General features: G+C 30.1%; 5 protein-coding genes and 1 long non-coding RNA gene across 8 annotated transcripts in view; 3 read left to right on the top strand and 3 right to left on the bottom strand.

Moving 5' to 3' along the window:
• Window positions 1–8: 8 nt before the first annotated feature.
• On the bottom strand, window positions 9–12,608 carry LOC105662300 (Methyltransferase like 5). Of its 2 annotated transcripts, XM_076541195.1 has the most exons (3): window positions 12,269–12,608; window positions 12,122–12,187; window positions 9–2,185 (listed from the first exon to the last, which is right to left on the bottom strand). In XM_076541195.1, exons 1-3 carry the CDS (start codon window positions 12,606–12,608, stop codon window positions 2,145–2,147), a joined length of 447 nt encoding a protein of 148 aa, XP_076397310.1. In that variant the 3' UTR covers window positions 9–2,144. The 2 variants fall into 2 exon arrangements, with proteins under 2 accessions (XP_076397310.1, XP_012139004.1); XM_012283614.2 differs by lacking the exon at window positions 9–2,185 and having other exon boundaries at window positions 11,873–12,187.
• Nle (notchless protein homolog 1) lies at window positions 311–2,384 on the top strand. Of its 2 annotated transcripts, XM_076541170.1 has the most exons (7): window positions 311–671; window positions 743–982; window positions 1,081–1,334; window positions 1,417–1,654; window positions 1,736–1,957; window positions 2,087–2,231; window positions 2,353–2,384. In XM_076541170.1, exons 1-6 carry the CDS (start codon window positions 311–313, stop codon window positions 2,224–2,226), a joined length of 1,455 nt encoding a protein of 484 aa, XP_076397285.1. In that variant the 3' UTR covers window positions 2,227–2,231; window positions 2,353–2,384. The 2 variants fall into 2 exon arrangements, with proteins under 2 accessions (XP_076397285.1, XP_076397286.1); XM_076541171.1 differs by lacking the exon at window positions 2,353–2,384 and having other exon boundaries at window positions 2,087–2,260.
• On the top strand, window positions 2,830–7,875 carry ebo (exportin ellipsoid body open). The gene is made up of 16 exons (XM_076541164.1): window positions 2,830–2,969; window positions 3,390–3,593; window positions 3,692–3,883; window positions 3,968–4,127; window positions 4,238–4,494; window positions 4,575–4,741; window positions 4,822–5,128; window positions 5,207–5,299; window positions 5,369–5,537; window positions 5,613–5,751; window positions 5,858–6,216; window positions 6,300–6,627; window positions 6,708–6,905; window positions 6,987–7,265; window positions 7,330–7,495; window positions 7,568–7,875. The coding sequence occupies exons 1-16, from the start codon at window positions 2,967–2,969 to the stop codon at window positions 7,643–7,645; spliced, it is 3,099 nt and encodes a 1,032-aa protein (XP_076397279.1). The 5' UTR covers window positions 2,830–2,966; the 3' UTR covers window positions 7,646–7,875.
• LOC143266015 (uncharacterized) lies at window positions 2,852–7,164 on the bottom strand. Its single transcript, XR_013040922.1, has 2 exons — window positions 7,038–7,164; window positions 2,852–6,929 (listed from the first exon to the last, which is right to left on the bottom strand). It is a non-coding gene; the product is annotated as an uncharacterized LOC143266015 (long non-coding RNA).
• Aldh7A1 (aldehyde dehydrogenase 7 family member A1) overlaps window positions 8,503–15,131 on the top strand; it is a 9,832-nt gene continuing 3,203 nt past the window's right edge. The window contains exons 1-9 of the mRNA XM_076541169.1: window positions 8,503–8,702; window positions 9,821–10,037; window positions 10,113–10,300; window positions 10,381–10,580; window positions 10,646–10,761; window positions 10,855–10,983; window positions 11,080–11,189; window positions 11,317–11,577; window positions 11,649–14,362. Coding sequence (XP_076397284.1) covers window positions 8,547–8,702; window positions 9,821–10,037; window positions 10,113–10,300; window positions 10,381–10,580; window positions 10,646–10,761; window positions 10,855–10,983; window positions 11,080–11,189; window positions 11,317–11,577; window positions 11,649–11,861 — 1,590 coding nt within the window. The 5' untranslated portion in view covers window positions 8,503–8,546 and the 3' untranslated portion in view covers window positions 11,862–14,362. The remainder of the gene's footprint in view (window positions 8,703–9,820; window positions 10,038–10,112; window positions 10,301–10,380; window positions 10,581–10,645; window positions 10,762–10,854; window positions 10,984–11,079; window positions 11,190–11,316; window positions 11,578–11,648; window positions 14,363–15,131) is intronic.
• LOC100878667 (SOSS complex subunit C homolog) lies at window positions 12,637–13,328 on the bottom strand. Its single transcript, XM_012283615.2, has 3 exons — window positions 13,187–13,328; window positions 13,002–13,123; window positions 12,637–12,912 (listed from the first exon to the last, which is right to left on the bottom strand). The coding sequence occupies exons 1-3, from the start codon at window positions 13,212–13,214 to the stop codon at window positions 12,757–12,759; spliced, it is 306 nt and encodes a 101-aa protein (XP_012139005.1). The 5' UTR covers window positions 13,215–13,328; the 3' UTR covers window positions 12,637–12,756.

The raw sequence follows: 15,131 nt of genomic DNA on the forward strand, positions 1-15,131 counted from the left end.
TGTTCACAGTATATATGTTCCACCAAATAAAAAATATATAGTATATTAAGTGGTGGAAAGCATACTGAAGTTAGCCAAATTATACGAAGTAATGATAGCCTATCGAGGATACGAATATAAATAGTAACTTCTTTAATGAAGGTTATGTTTATACCACGTGGATTACAGTTTTGTTATAATATTCAGTGATTTTTCAATGAATTTTTATATAGTTCGAGATACGAATTTTATTACATTATAAACAGTGTCAAATGTAGAATGATCTTACAAATAACATGAGAGATATTACCAAATAATAATACATTTAACAATGAATAAAAGAAAACACGAGGAGACTGGAAATAATGGAGATACTTCAACAGAACCAACAGAAAATAAGCGGGTTTTGGCTCGCTTTAAATCAGATCAGGGTGAAGTACTATCAGGGGGATTGCTAGATTTACCCACAAATATTACTGTTGATAAGTTACAAGCAATTTGTAATGCACTTTTGCAACATGAAGAACCAATACCTTTCACTTTTTACATTAATGACATTGAGATTGTAGACAGTTTAGAAAATAATATTAATGAAAATTTTAGTATCAGTGAAGATGTAGTTGAAATTATATATCAACCTCAAGCAATCTTTAAAGTTAGAGCAGTTACAAGGTGTAGTGGATCATTAGAAGGTATGTTGCATATTAACAATATTATCTTAAGTTTTGTATATCAAAATAAAATAATATAACTCATTTTTTAGGGCATAAGGAAGCTGTAATATCAGTTGCATTTTCACCAGACGGAACAGGTCTAGCTAGTGGTTCTGGAGATACAACAGTTAGATTTTGGGATATTTATACACAAACACCATATTATACATGTGAGGGTCATAAACATTGGGTTTTATGTATATCTTGGTCACCATGTGGAACAAAACTTGCATCTGCATGTAAAAATGGCACAATTTTATTATGGGATCCAAAAACAGGCAAACAAATAGGTAAAGTTTAATACAATTTTTATTTTCTGTGAACATATTATTAACATTTTGTTTCTTTGATTTTATTTTGTTTACACTTAACTTTTATGAATATATAGGGAAAGCTATGTTAGGACATAAAATGTGGGTAACTTCTTTATCTTGGGAACCATTTCATAGAAATCCTAAATGTCAATATTTAGTTAGCGCTTCAAAAGATGGTGATTTAAGAATATGGGATACAATCAGAGCACAAACAGTTCGTTCCCTTTCTGGTCACACAAAAAGTGTAACATGTGTTAAGTGGGGAGGTAATGGACTTATTTATTCCGCATCACAAGATAGGACTATTAAAATATGGAGAGCTGAAGATGTAAGTTTTATAAATATATCATTGAATTGAAATATATCATAAATATATCATGGAATGTTTCATTGAAATTATTTTATTATAGGGAATTTTATGCAGAACTTTACAAGGTCATGCACATTGGGTGAATACATTAGCATTAAATGTAGATTATGTACTTAGGACTGGTCCTTTCCATCTAGGAAAAAGTCAAGATCAAAATGAAGATGTTATAGAGTATGCAAAGAAACAGTATCAATCTATAGGTGAAGAAATACTTGTTTCTGGTTCTGATGACTTTACATTATTTCTTTGGAAGCCAGAAAAAGAGAAGAAACCTATTGGTATTATTTATTATTGTATAAATATAATTATTATTATAAAATAAAAATATTGATTGCATAAATTATATGTCTGTATTATAGCAAGAATGACTGGCCACCAACAACTAATTAATGACGTAAAATTTTCTCCAAATGGCCGTATTATTGCATCAGCTTCGTTCGATAAATCTATAAAGTTGTGGGAAGCGAATACTGGGAAATATATAACTTCTTTAAGAGGTCATGTACAAGCTGTATATTCAGTTGCATGGAGTGCAGATTCTCGTTTACTTGTTAGTGGAAGCGCAGATTCTACTTTGAAAGGTAAGTAAACTGTGTAATATGACAGTGCTCAGAACATGAAATTCGAAAATTATTTAATTTTTTATTTCAAAATTAATATAAACGTATATGTAATATAAATAATAAGTAAATTTTACAATTTTGTTTCAGTATGGTGTATGAAAACAAAGAAACTTTGTCAAGATTTACCAGGTCATGCAGATGAAGTTTATGCTGTGGATTGGTCTCCAGATGGATTGTGCGTTGCATCTGGTGGAAAAGATAAAGTCTTAAGGCTTTGGCAAAATTAAATAATGTATATAATAATAAATAATCTTATAATAATTTTTGTTTATTTTAATTTGAACTTATCAAATTACATTTGAACATATCAAATGTAAATTTTATACTGAAATTCTTTTACCTTATTATTACAGATATCAACAATGAATTTTACTATGTATAATATGTAAGTATTAGTTAAATGTTGCTTGTCTTAATGAATATTTACATTTCTATTTATTTTTAATTTGATTAATTATATTAAACGAACGTTTTTTTTTACTTTCTTTCAAAAAATAATTTAATAATTTATCTGTTAGAAAGAGTACAAAGCATGAAAATTATAATTAAAAAAGTTTATAGTAAACGTACTACAATATTAAATGTTATTGAAATATTATAAAATAATCTCACATTTAAAACTGCAAATAATTACAAATAATAAAAAAAAATGGAGAGTAGTAAATAAATGTAACTTGATATTTTATTTTTCGCGGTTTAATAGCAAATCTATAGTAATGTGTGACTATAGTTTGGTCATTCCTTTTGGTGGTTGGCTACATTTCTAGTTACAAATAATGGTAAATATTCACATATTGTATTTACATGAATTGTATACATTTTGTATGTATGAAAGAGTCAAGACATCAAGCATTTATTGCTTTATTGCTTCAAACATGACGTTTGACAACTAAAAGCCTAACCTTGTTTGCTTTGTACATTTATATATTGCATTTATTAGTAACAACATTCTGTGACTATAGCTATCATGGTAAGTAACAATAATAATTATACTTTTTATATTTGCAATTCAAAACATTGTATTATCATGTAATGGTATATATTTTTTGTTCTTTCTACTTGATGTTTACAGTGGTTTTGAAGAAAACTTTTATTGAACCAAAGTTTAATGGTTTAATGTTTTGTAGTTCATATATTGTGTATTAAGTTCAATTTACTTGCAATTTAAATTTAAATTTTAATCATTACTTTAGACAGTACCATTTCAAAATTAAACTTACTTGCAAAGAATACATATGAATCACAAATGGTAAAATAATATAAATCAAATGCATACAAAGTAATATGTAGTATTTTGTATAATATTAGTGCAATATATTTATCCTTTTTTCTAAATTATATAATAAAATTGTAAATATAAATGTTTTTAAAATAAACATTAACTTTATAGGACAATGATGCAGCTGCTCTGCAGAATTTGGAGCATCTCATGACAGAATTTTTTTCACCACAAACAACTAATGAACGAAAACGTACCATTGAACAGAGCTTTCAGGAATTTGCAGGACAAATTGATTCCTGGAGACCTTGCTTACATTTTTTATCGTCTACTAATAATCATCATGTTAGCATGTTTGCTCTATCCACTTTAGAGGTACGTATTAATGTTTCCAATATTATTAAATTATTTATAAGGGAAAGTAAGTTTAAATATATAATAACATATTATTGGCAGTATAAATATTATTATAGATTACAATTGGAAGGCGATGGCCAATTCTTCCATGGGAAGATAGGGCACTTACAAGATCTACTTTATATACCTTGTCGTTAGAAAGAGGTGTAGCTCCTTTTGTAAGAAATAAGGTAGTCAAATTAGTTGTGGATATTGCAAGGCATGACTGGCCACATTTTTATCCAGATTTTTACTTAAATATTTTACAGGTTTGTAAATGTGCTAATATCAAATAAATTTTTTTTATAAATTATTTCTCATTTAAAATTGCATACTTTTCTTATATGGTACAGTTGCTGAGTCATAAACACACAAGACTGTTGGGCCTCATTTATCTGAGAACAGCTTCAGAGGAATTAGCAACTCCAAGAGAAGACTTACCGATACAAAGAAAGAATGAGTTACTTAGGTTTCTTAGTGCTCAAGTACCTTTAACTTTGGAAACTCTTACAAGTAATGCTATCTTTTGTAAAGATTTAGTTTTATTTAAAACAAAATTTTATATTCTAAAATGAAGTGACACTCTGATATATGTTTTATTTTTTAACAAACCATTATTTCAGTACTTTTAAGAGAAGCAACAAAATTGCAAAGTCGTTCTGGAACAGTTACACCACCTCCATCACCTACCAGTGGTCAAAATGTAGCACCCGCAAGAGCCATTTTAGATGTGGAAGGATTATCTACAGGAACTAGCGAAGTGTGTATAGCTACATTGGATGTATTAGCTCATTTATTTAGTTGGATTGAATTATCTGAACATATCTCTACTAACTTATTGGATGCCATTTTCACCTGTGCCAGGTATCACGATGCGATGGTAAGGTTTTATGTCGAATATTACAAAATATTGTAATGTAGCTAACAAGTACTATAGCTAATTATAAGTTTTGTTGGCAGAATGGAAAACAAGTAGAAATGGCTGTGCAAGCTGTTACTACGATAAATGAACTTTTATATAGACCATTGTGTTCTCCTGATGTAACTGACAGATTATTGGTAGAGATATTTCAGAATGGAGTTACATTATTTCAGCTTTTAGAACGTTTGGATTCTGTCAATGAAAGGTATTTATTTTTTTAGTTATTTTTGTATAATTTCCATGTTAAAAATTGATATTTATAAACGAAACATATTGTATTTCTAGTTATATGGAGAAGCTAACAGAATTCTTACAATTATTTGTAACAAATCATCTAAAGAGAATTGAATCATGTCCTAAATTTCCAGTGAATACGTTATTAGAAGTCTTGTGCCATCATACTTTTCAACAATGCTCAACAGTGAACGGATACTTAAGATGCTTAGATGTTTGGACCACTCTTTTAGAAAGTACACAATCTCGATACTCTCCAGTAGCACTAGCTGTTGCTGAGAGAGTATTGCAAAAGATGAGTTTTAAACTTAATACACGCATATTAAAAGACCTCGATACGGAAAGTTTGGATGAAAATGTAAGTAAATCTTTAAAAGGCGATTTTTTTTCATATTTTTCTTCCTTTTTTTACCTTCATACAAATACTTTGTTATAGGAAGAAACAGAATGGCAGCATTTTTTAAGATGTAATATAGAATGTTTGGCAAAAGTAGCAGATATTTCCCCAATCCCAGTTTTCACATTACTGGTAAAATTATATATAATTATAAACGTATTTAATTTAATTTTGACTTACTAATTACTCTGAACATTTCAGTATCGTTCTTGGAGAGAAGGTTTGATAATGTTTGGAGAACTAGGCACCGTTATTGCGAATAATCAAGTAATTTTATTAAACGAGTCAGAAGCTTCAAATGTACATGCACATTTACGAGATTTAGCTTCTACAACTCAAGCACTGGCTCGATTATATTCACTCTTCTTGGGTACGTTTACTTTATAATAACAAAAATAATAATATCGAAGTGTGACTTTTAAAAACATGGTTTTTATAATAACAGGAGATAATCAAAGTATTGATCAATCATTAGCTGAAGAAGTAGTGTCTCAAACATTGGATGCATGTAAATTTGCGAAATCCAATCAGTTATATAAAGCATCATTACAACCAGCTGCAATTGTGATAGATCTCATAGAAGTGTAAGTAATATTTATGAGATAAATCAACCATTGGTATTACAATGTTTTTAATATACATTATTATAATGGAATGAATTTTATATTTCTGCTATATTTTTCTGATCAGTCATTCACAGTTGTTAGCATCACTTCAAGCTTGGTGCCATTGGATAGCTAACAAACCAGAAAAAGCAAAAGAATCACTTTGTCAGCAATGCATTGATTCGTGCATTTCAGCATTAGATTATACAACATTCTGTGATAATCCTCCACCGGCAAGTTTAACTCATTCCGCGACTCATCTTTTTCAAAGTATTACTGCTATTCTAAAACCTGTATTATGGGATGAACCTACATTCAGAAACTTGATTTCTATGGTAACATATCCATTTTTGAAACCTGATACAATAAAGGTACTGAGAAGAGCATTGGTGAATGCTATTGTTCTACCACATGGAGATGGAATCATTAGAGAAAGATTATTAGGTATGCAAATATATTAAGTAAAATACAAAAATTTATATGTATATAGAATAATAATTAACATTTTATGATTTTTATTTAAATAGTTACCATGATATCAACTTTGTCTGCACCTCTCGGTTCAGAAGGACAACCCGCACCTACAAAATCTACAATTTCAATGACAGTAGTACCATTAACTCAGTTACTAAATGACTGTTCTGCGTCATCTACGACGATAAAAAAAATGTTACATTCATGTTTGGGGCCAACGATAAATCGAATATTAGAATTGTTGCCATATATGATAAAGTGTCAAATTATCTGTGAAATGTTGCTTAGTTTCCTACATTCAGTATTTTTAGTATTACAACAACAATTAGGTCCTGAATTTACTCAAAACGCGGTTCAGGGACTGTTGCACATTTATACAAGGTGAATGTACTTTTTAAATTATTATTACAGAATTTTATTTTAACAAAGGGAGCTAATAGAATCATTTGGTATGTTCGTAGAGAAAATATACCTGCTGGACCTGCTCTAGATCAGTTATTGGAAATTTTAATATTAGTCGTATCAGCAACTAGCAGTGCATTTAAAGCATTTGTTCCTTCAGTGACTAATTTATGTTTGGGACAAGTGTGGCCTGTTATTGGAAATGATCTTAGTTCATATCCAGATACTACACTTGTTTTATTAAAGCTTTTTCATAGGTAATAGGATAATTGTCTAATATCCTATGACATATTTTAATTATTAACGAAGTATTAATTAATGTAATTGGTTGTTATTAGCATACTCATGCATAGATGGCAATACTTTTATAATACTTCTGTATTACTTACTCTTGGTCATCCCGATGAAGAAGAATCAGTTGAACATAAAGAAGAGTTAGTTGCAATTTTAGAAGCGTTTGGCCAAGCTCTTCTCCAGCCCGATGTTAATATATTTCGTCAAAGTTTACAAAGTCTTGAACAGTTAAATATACAATGGAGACTTTATCAACGAGCTATATTCAAAGCTCACTTGCTTGAGAGATTTTTAATGGCATTATTTACGGTTCTATTTCAACAGTTAGTTTAAAATGTTATAATCTGTTAATTTAACCGAGGAAACTTCTAATAAAATTTGTTGCAGGTCCCATAATTTATTAGCAGATGAAATTGCAACTGCTATACATAGTTTAGCTTCAGTTAATATAGCATGGTTCTTTGGACATTTCTTGCCAACATTTTTAGCAAGTTGTGAAGGTGTGGACGACATGCAGAAAGCTACTCTATTAGGAAACTTTGATAAATCTACGGTGAGTTGGCATTACAGAAATTTTAATATTACATATTCACAATCTCTTATAAAATTTATGATACCTTAACAGGATCAACCAACCTTAACGAGGTCAGTTCTTCGACTTATTTCTGACCTACGATGTTATCAATTTTGTCGACCCGGTTGAAATAATCTTATTTCAATACACGCATGAAGTGAAAAAACTAAAGAAAAAAAATTAAAGAAAAAAATAGCATTTGCAACGAATTTCTCTTTCTATTTTGAAAGGGATGAAATTTTGAATCACAAATGTAAAAAAGACGACAATTTTTTTAAGTTTATGCTGTATAAATCACTGCCGTATCGCATTGTGATGAGGCATTATTGTTACATAATAAAACGCGTTTTTTTATCTTACTTATTACATGTATACATATTTCCTAATTCAATCTATTTTTCAGATCTTTTAAATAAAATCCATTATAATTGCTCTAAAATGCATATGATAACTGAAATTCATTCTAATTTTTGAATGCATTAGGGCATTGCCAAGGTCTTGATATGATTTTCAATTGTTATTTTATTGGACAGAGAGAAACGCTGATTTATTGATTAAGTAATTTCCAATTTTTTTCTTTCTGCTTCAAACTTTTTAGTTTCAAAAAGATTATTTTTTGTAACGTACTTCTCACGTGTCTTGCATATCATTTTTGATATTAGGAACTAGTGTAACATAGTATTAAAAATATATCTTTTGTATGCTTCTATTCAATGATCATTTCTGTGATAAAAATACCTTCGTAGTAACTTAATTCTGCTCTTAGGGAACATTTGGAGATGTACTCGTCCAATAGTACTAAACTATTTCTAACAGTGTTGTTGTGCTGTTGCCAAACTACTGTCATCATTTACAAGCGTATCAAGATTTTTGCAATCATACGTTGGTTGTTTATTGTGCTTATCATGTCCCTTCTTCTTTTTCTCGATAAGCGCAGAGTTATTTTGATAACCCTCGGTGGTTTTTAAATAATGCCACGGGGTTCAATGCATTAGTAGTAGACTGACTAGCAATTGGCAAACAATTAACGATGTTCTCCGTCTTGCTGAAAAATACTGTTTCTACTTCTCAGCCAAAGTTGGCAAGAAACTTAGTGACTGATTCGAAGTATGGATTTTTGAAGCAATTAGGTCTTACGACAGAAAATCCAGGTCTTTATGACGGACGATGGGGAGGTTCAGGCCAGGTACATTTACTTTCATTTAATCATAATTATGTAAAATATTTCGCTTCATATTATTATGTTATTATTACTTGTAAAGATATGTAAAATGTTTGAAAGAAAGTTACTGTACTTTGGAAGGAAGCTTAAACTTTAAGATAGTGTTTTGGAATATTTTATATGAAAAATATCAAGATAAAATATTTGAAAAGTCTATAGTTGGTAAGGTATTTTCATTTTTATCCAACAGTGATTTGGTTACAAAATTTAAAGTATCTCACAAATCACTGATTAGGTAGCAGTAACATTAAAACTTTGTTATGCAAAATGTTAAAAAGAATATATTTATGTAAAAAAATTAAACTTATCTTAGCATCAAATTTTACATTTTGCAGTGACTATAAATTACTTGTAAATTTTGTCTTGATACTATTTTACATAGTATGTTCCAAAGATTTATACAGAATACGAAAAATACATATATCAGTTTTTTGATATATGTAAAAAAAATGAATATATCATAAAGTCCGTCTTTTCAAGATTTCGTAATGACTTTTGTTTCTTGATCAGATTATATTTTTTTAAGGATTTGAGATATTTTAAATGTCTGTTTAATATCTCATTTTTTAATTCTAAGTATCTCACAAACTATCAATTTACAAAAAATCCAATTCTATTAAAAAAATTGGCAGTCCTTGTCGAATTTTGGAAAGTATAATCATATGTTGACCTTTATCTTTGTAAATTAGCTTTCACCGTGAAATACGATAATTTAGGAGTTTTTTTTTGATATCTTTACAAACAAGAAAATAATTAGGGAAGATAAAGCCAGATGAAATATACTGCATAAACATCCCTAATATCAATGATTACACAAGTATTAATTGTATGAAATTTCAAATTCATTTTAACTGACAAATTATGATTTATTACAAATAAATTCTTATTCCTATAAAATTGTGTACTACACATTTATGATGATAAATAATAAATTTGAAAATTTTTTATAATTTATATTAATTGAACCAGTCAAAGTCTAATATATGTATACTATAATAATTTACTATAATTAGTAAACTATATATGTATACTATAATAGTTATGTTAGTATAAATAATTTTGTCTTAATATCATTGTAATAGGTCATAGAATCGGTTGCACCAGCAACTGGTAAAGTAATAGCAAAAGTCCGAACATCATCTCCCCAAGAAGTGAATAATGCTGTTGCAGAAGCACGCAAAGCCTGGCCTCAATGGACATCTTTGTCAATGCCAGCGAGGGGTGAAATAGTACGACAAATAGGAAATGAACTTCGAGAAAATTTAAAACCGTTAGGACAATTAGTATCTTTAGAAACAGGTAAAATTGATACTGAATTGATTATGAAATTTTCTTTCATCTGTTTGCTTTACTTTTAACCGCACAATTTCGCAGGAAAAATATTGTCAGAAGGTATTGGAGAAATTCAAGAATATATCGATATTTGTGATTATGCCGTTGGTTTATCTCGAATGTTACCCGGCAAAGTAATTCCATCCGAAAGAACAAATCATGAACTTTTAGAAAAATGGAATCCTCTTGGAGTTGTAGGCGTTATTTCTGCATACAATTTCCCCGCCGCCGTAAGCGTTATTTTAAGCGATAAAATATCAAATAATTTGAGTACCAAGTTTTTTAAATAAAATAGATAATATTATTTTAGGTTTATGGCTGGAACAGTGCAATAGCAATGGTTTGTGGAAATACAATGGTTTGGAAAGGAGCGCTTACTACTCCTTTAATATCTATTGCAACAACAAAACTGTTAGCAAATGTGTTAGAACGAAATGGTATACCAGGTGCGGTCGCGACTTTGATATCAGGTGGAGCAGATGTTGGTGAAGCTCTCGTTACTAATACACGGTAAACTAAAAATATTTATATATATTTAACGACTTATAAATATACATTAATACATTTACTTTCAGTGTATCTCTTGTTTCATTCACTGGAAGTACTGCTGTTGGAAAAAAAGTGGCTCTTCAGGTCCAAGAAAGATTTGGAAAATTCTTATTAGAGTTAGGAGGAAACAATGCAACGTTAGGTAAATTAAAATCCTATTTGACATTATGAATAGGTATTTAACATTGATATTATGAATATTATGGATATAATTAATATACTCTATTCTTTTCAGTTGCTGAGGATGCAGATATAGATATGGCAGTTAAGGCAGTAATGTTTTCTTCTCTGGGAACAGTTGGACAAAGGTGCACAGCTACCAGAAGATTAATTCTTCACAGTAAAATAAAGGATGAATTCGTAGGTAAAAGACTGAACTTTAATTTAAACATTACCTGAATTTAATATATAAAATAGCGGATAATAATAATAAAAATATTATAATATGTAAATTTCATAGAAAAATTAAAGGTAGCATATCAGAATGCCTTGCAGAGGATAGGAGATCCTTTGGATGAAAATACTTTGTATGGACCAGTGCATAGTCAACGCACAATAGACGAATATAAGGTATCATTATATGAATTTATATAATATTAATATAGTTGAAAATTAATATATTAAAAAAAAGCTAAACTACAGCCTGAATGCCAAATATAAAAAGAATATAATGTTCACATATATTTTCTTTTAACAGAAAACAATAGAAATCGCCGTAAAGAGCGGAGGAAAAGTTGAATTTGGTGGAAAACAAATAAATAGACCTGGTTTTTACGTTGAACCAACGATTATTACGGGCCTGTCACCTAATGCTGAGATAGTTCAGAAAGAAACCTTTGCACCAATTGTATACGTTTTTACAGTCAATTCTTTAGAAGAGGCTATTACAGTCAATAATGATGTGCCACAAGGGTTAAGTAGCGCCCTATTTACTAAAAATCTAGGAAGTGTATTCAAGGTAGTATATGACACAACTGTGTAATTATGTTATTGTGTTCAATTAATATTATTAAAAACATTGATTTGCAGTGGATTGGTCCTCATGGCTCTGACTGTGGATTAGTGAATGTTAACGTCGGAACTAGCGGTGCTGAAATAGGTGGTGCATTTGGAGGAGAAAAGGCCTCAGGCTTGGGTCGCGAAAGTGGAAGTGATGCATGGAAATATTACATGCGACGTTCAACTGTAACTATCAATTACGGAGATGATATGCCATTGTCCCAAGGCTTAAAGTTTGAATAATTACACTACAATTGATTTCATGAAAATATTTCATTGATTTAATTCAAACCGTATAAAATCTACTTCAACATCCATTGAGGTTTTTTTGTGAAACTTATATGCTTTTGGTAAATCATATTTCAATTCAGCAATAACTTTACTTTTGACTCCAAATTGTGCAGCTTTTTGAAGAACATAATTACGTGTACTCGTTTTATGTAAAGAATATACAGTACTTGATGCTAATTTAATAGCAATATCTAAAAATTTCATGTCTATACCTGCATTATGTTTTGTTCCAAAGGGTGGATTCATAATTACTGTATCAAAATAGTTTTCAAACCTTCCTGTAATATATTGTAAAAATCTGAATTAATTTTAATAAATAAATTTTATATGTTTGTTATCTACATTGTATTTATATATACCTGGTAAATATTGAAGTACATCACACTGTACAGCTTCTACAAATAGTTCTATTTCATTGCAATTTCTAGAATAAATTTCAAGTGCATCAGAATCTATTTCAAAGCCAATTACATGACTTGCACCAAGCATCTGTGCTCCAAAGGATAAAACACCACATCCACAACCTAAATCAGCTATTGTACGCCCTTCTATATCATCAAATTGTGATTGAGCACAGTATAACATGCACGATGCAATGTGAGCACTAGTAGAATATTGTTCAAGTAATATTTTTGGCTTCTCAAATCCATCCACTTGTTGCAAATATTCTTCTAATTTACGAAGTGAGATATTAGCCATTTTCTTAACTTAATTAATCATCAGTTGATATTGTTCTGTAGTTTTATTAAAGATATACTTTAAAAAGATATCTAATTCTTATTCAAAATTATTTGATTATACTTATTTACATATATATTATACAGAATCACTTATCATTTATAATCTCTCATTTAGTATCAAATCTAGGAAGAACTGGTAAAATAAGATTGCCAAAAGAAGAATCTTGTGTCACAAAATATCCTGATGAAGCTGCATGTGCATTATGTAAAGCAGCTCTTTGCGATGCACTCATTGCAACACCATCAGAAGTTTGTGTAGGAGGCTAATGCACAGAAACATGTGAAAAACAAACATATAATAACTTAATTTGCAATTTATATAATAATATTAAAGTATGAAATATATATTTACCAAATTAGAAGAACCTGTTGATGTAACGGCTAAGGACGTATTTAATGTTGGAACTACACCTTGCTTTAAAAGCATCTGTTTCTTCAACTGTAATTCTTCCAAGATTTTTCTGTTTTGTACTTCTATAATCAATTCAAGAAACAACTTTATTACACATTAAACAAAATAATATAATTGTATATTACCTCTTGAGTTGGATTGTGAAAAAGCCATCAAAATATAAATTCTTTTTATCCCTAAAGGATAATTCTTATATCTTGTACAATTTGAAATGACGGACAAATAATTGCAAATAGGTTACATTGCCGGTTCGAAGATGTATCAAATTTATATATTTCATCTATAAATTTTAGCTAAAATGTATTAAAAAATATTTAACACAAATATATGAAACGTATATAAATTTTGTTCTTATGAAAACATTCCTCTGATAACAAGAAAATGCTTATGCAGATTTTGTGTTATCTTATTCTCTTTAAAGCAAGGAACGTGCGAAAATGTTTGGAAAGTTGTACAATAATATTTTGTGTAACTATCTGTATTTCAACTAAGGTCGGTCCTCTTCTGCGCACATTTGCTCTGCTCACGTCACTCCACTGATATCAGCTGGCTCGCACTAGATGTTGCTATATTGTTATTCTGCTTACATGGTGATCGATAATATACAAATAGCGAGAACAGAAAATAATGTAAATAAATTATAGAAATTGAAATATACATTTGAGTGCAACACAGACTTCCTTTGATTGTAAATTATTGTATAGAAGAAGTTCTATCTTTGATGTCGGAGGATCAAATATATAAACTTGAAACTTTTAAAATTTCAAAAACACCACCAAGTATATATGTCAGCGACATAATCGTTGTAAGAACGCTTGCGCGTTCTCATGGTTACGAAGCCTGTCGGAGCCAATTATAATTAAGTGCGCAGAATAAATCAAAATTTGTAATTCGAGAGATCATATCTTAGATAAAATAAATAGAATGTAAATAATAAATCTTAAATACCTATTTATCTTAAATTTAATATAGTTGCATATAGTATCAATCATTGAATTTCATTGAAATAATATTACATTTTTTAAAGATTCCCTAGTTTCGTTTTAAAAAGATGTAACTAGAATCAAAAAATTTCCTAGTAAGGTGGCTGAAACGTAGGTCTCTCAAGCAGCTAGGAAGAATAGTGGCATCGATATTTGGCACATGCGCAAAGAAGGAAGACTTTCGCAGGCGCCACCTTGTGAGACAGTTCTATCGCAGAAGTTATCTTGAGTAGTCCTTCAGTGGTTGTGTTCGTCCGGTTTTCTCGTGATTTTTTCCGATCTCGAAGAATCTTGGTTGCTACTAATCTGACAAAAAGAGTGAGTATTAAATATCCAATTTGCGAAATTGATTTCTACGGTATATTTATGAGCGAATAAGTCGGTTCGATCGTAAAATCTATAGCAACCAGACGTGACAGGTTCTAGCAAAATGGCCGTGCACGATTTACAACAAACGGTTGTTCCGCGTTCACTCGATAATCTTATAGCAATGCTTTCTGACCAACATGACACTACTCGATATCACGCACTCGATTAAACACTAATTTAGATATCGATCGATGGTTCTTGATCAATCGTCCAACCGTGTTTCATAGATATTCAACGTACATGTTGCACGTCACTTTGAATTGATTTTTTCGCGAATGACCGTTTGCGTGGTGCGGTAGTACGATCGCTTTGCCGCAACTACCAAGCCACCGAACTTAAACCTTTGTACCGAATTTTGTTGTTTTTAAATTTTGAGAATTATCTTATCTGTCAGAGTGTGAACATTGAGAGTTGATTTCTTTGCACCTTTTGACAGGCGTTAGCGCGAGTTGCAGTTGAGTCAGCGATCAGCTGTCGAATCTGTCAGCGAATTGCATTTCTAATAATGTTCGACGCGGATGTAATCAATATTTGATTCTCTTTTTGTTTTTAATGGTTGTAAATTTCTCATCTTTTTTGTGAAAACCAGCATCGTTGCCAAATGAGTCATTTTATTCTATTTGAACGCGCGAAACAAGTTGATCTTGATATGTTCAATGCTGTTGGAGCTGCCAATGATCTCAAGTAACTTCTCGTGTTTGTATGTAAAGAGATTAGT

The sequence above is a fragment of the Megachile rotundata genome, chromosome 16, assembly GCF_050947335.1.
Source record: "Megachile rotundata isolate GNS110a chromosome 16, iyMegRotu1, whole genome shotgun sequence".
Taxonomy (NCBI): Eukaryota; Metazoa; Arthropoda; class Insecta; order Hymenoptera; family Megachilidae; genus Megachile; species Megachile rotundata.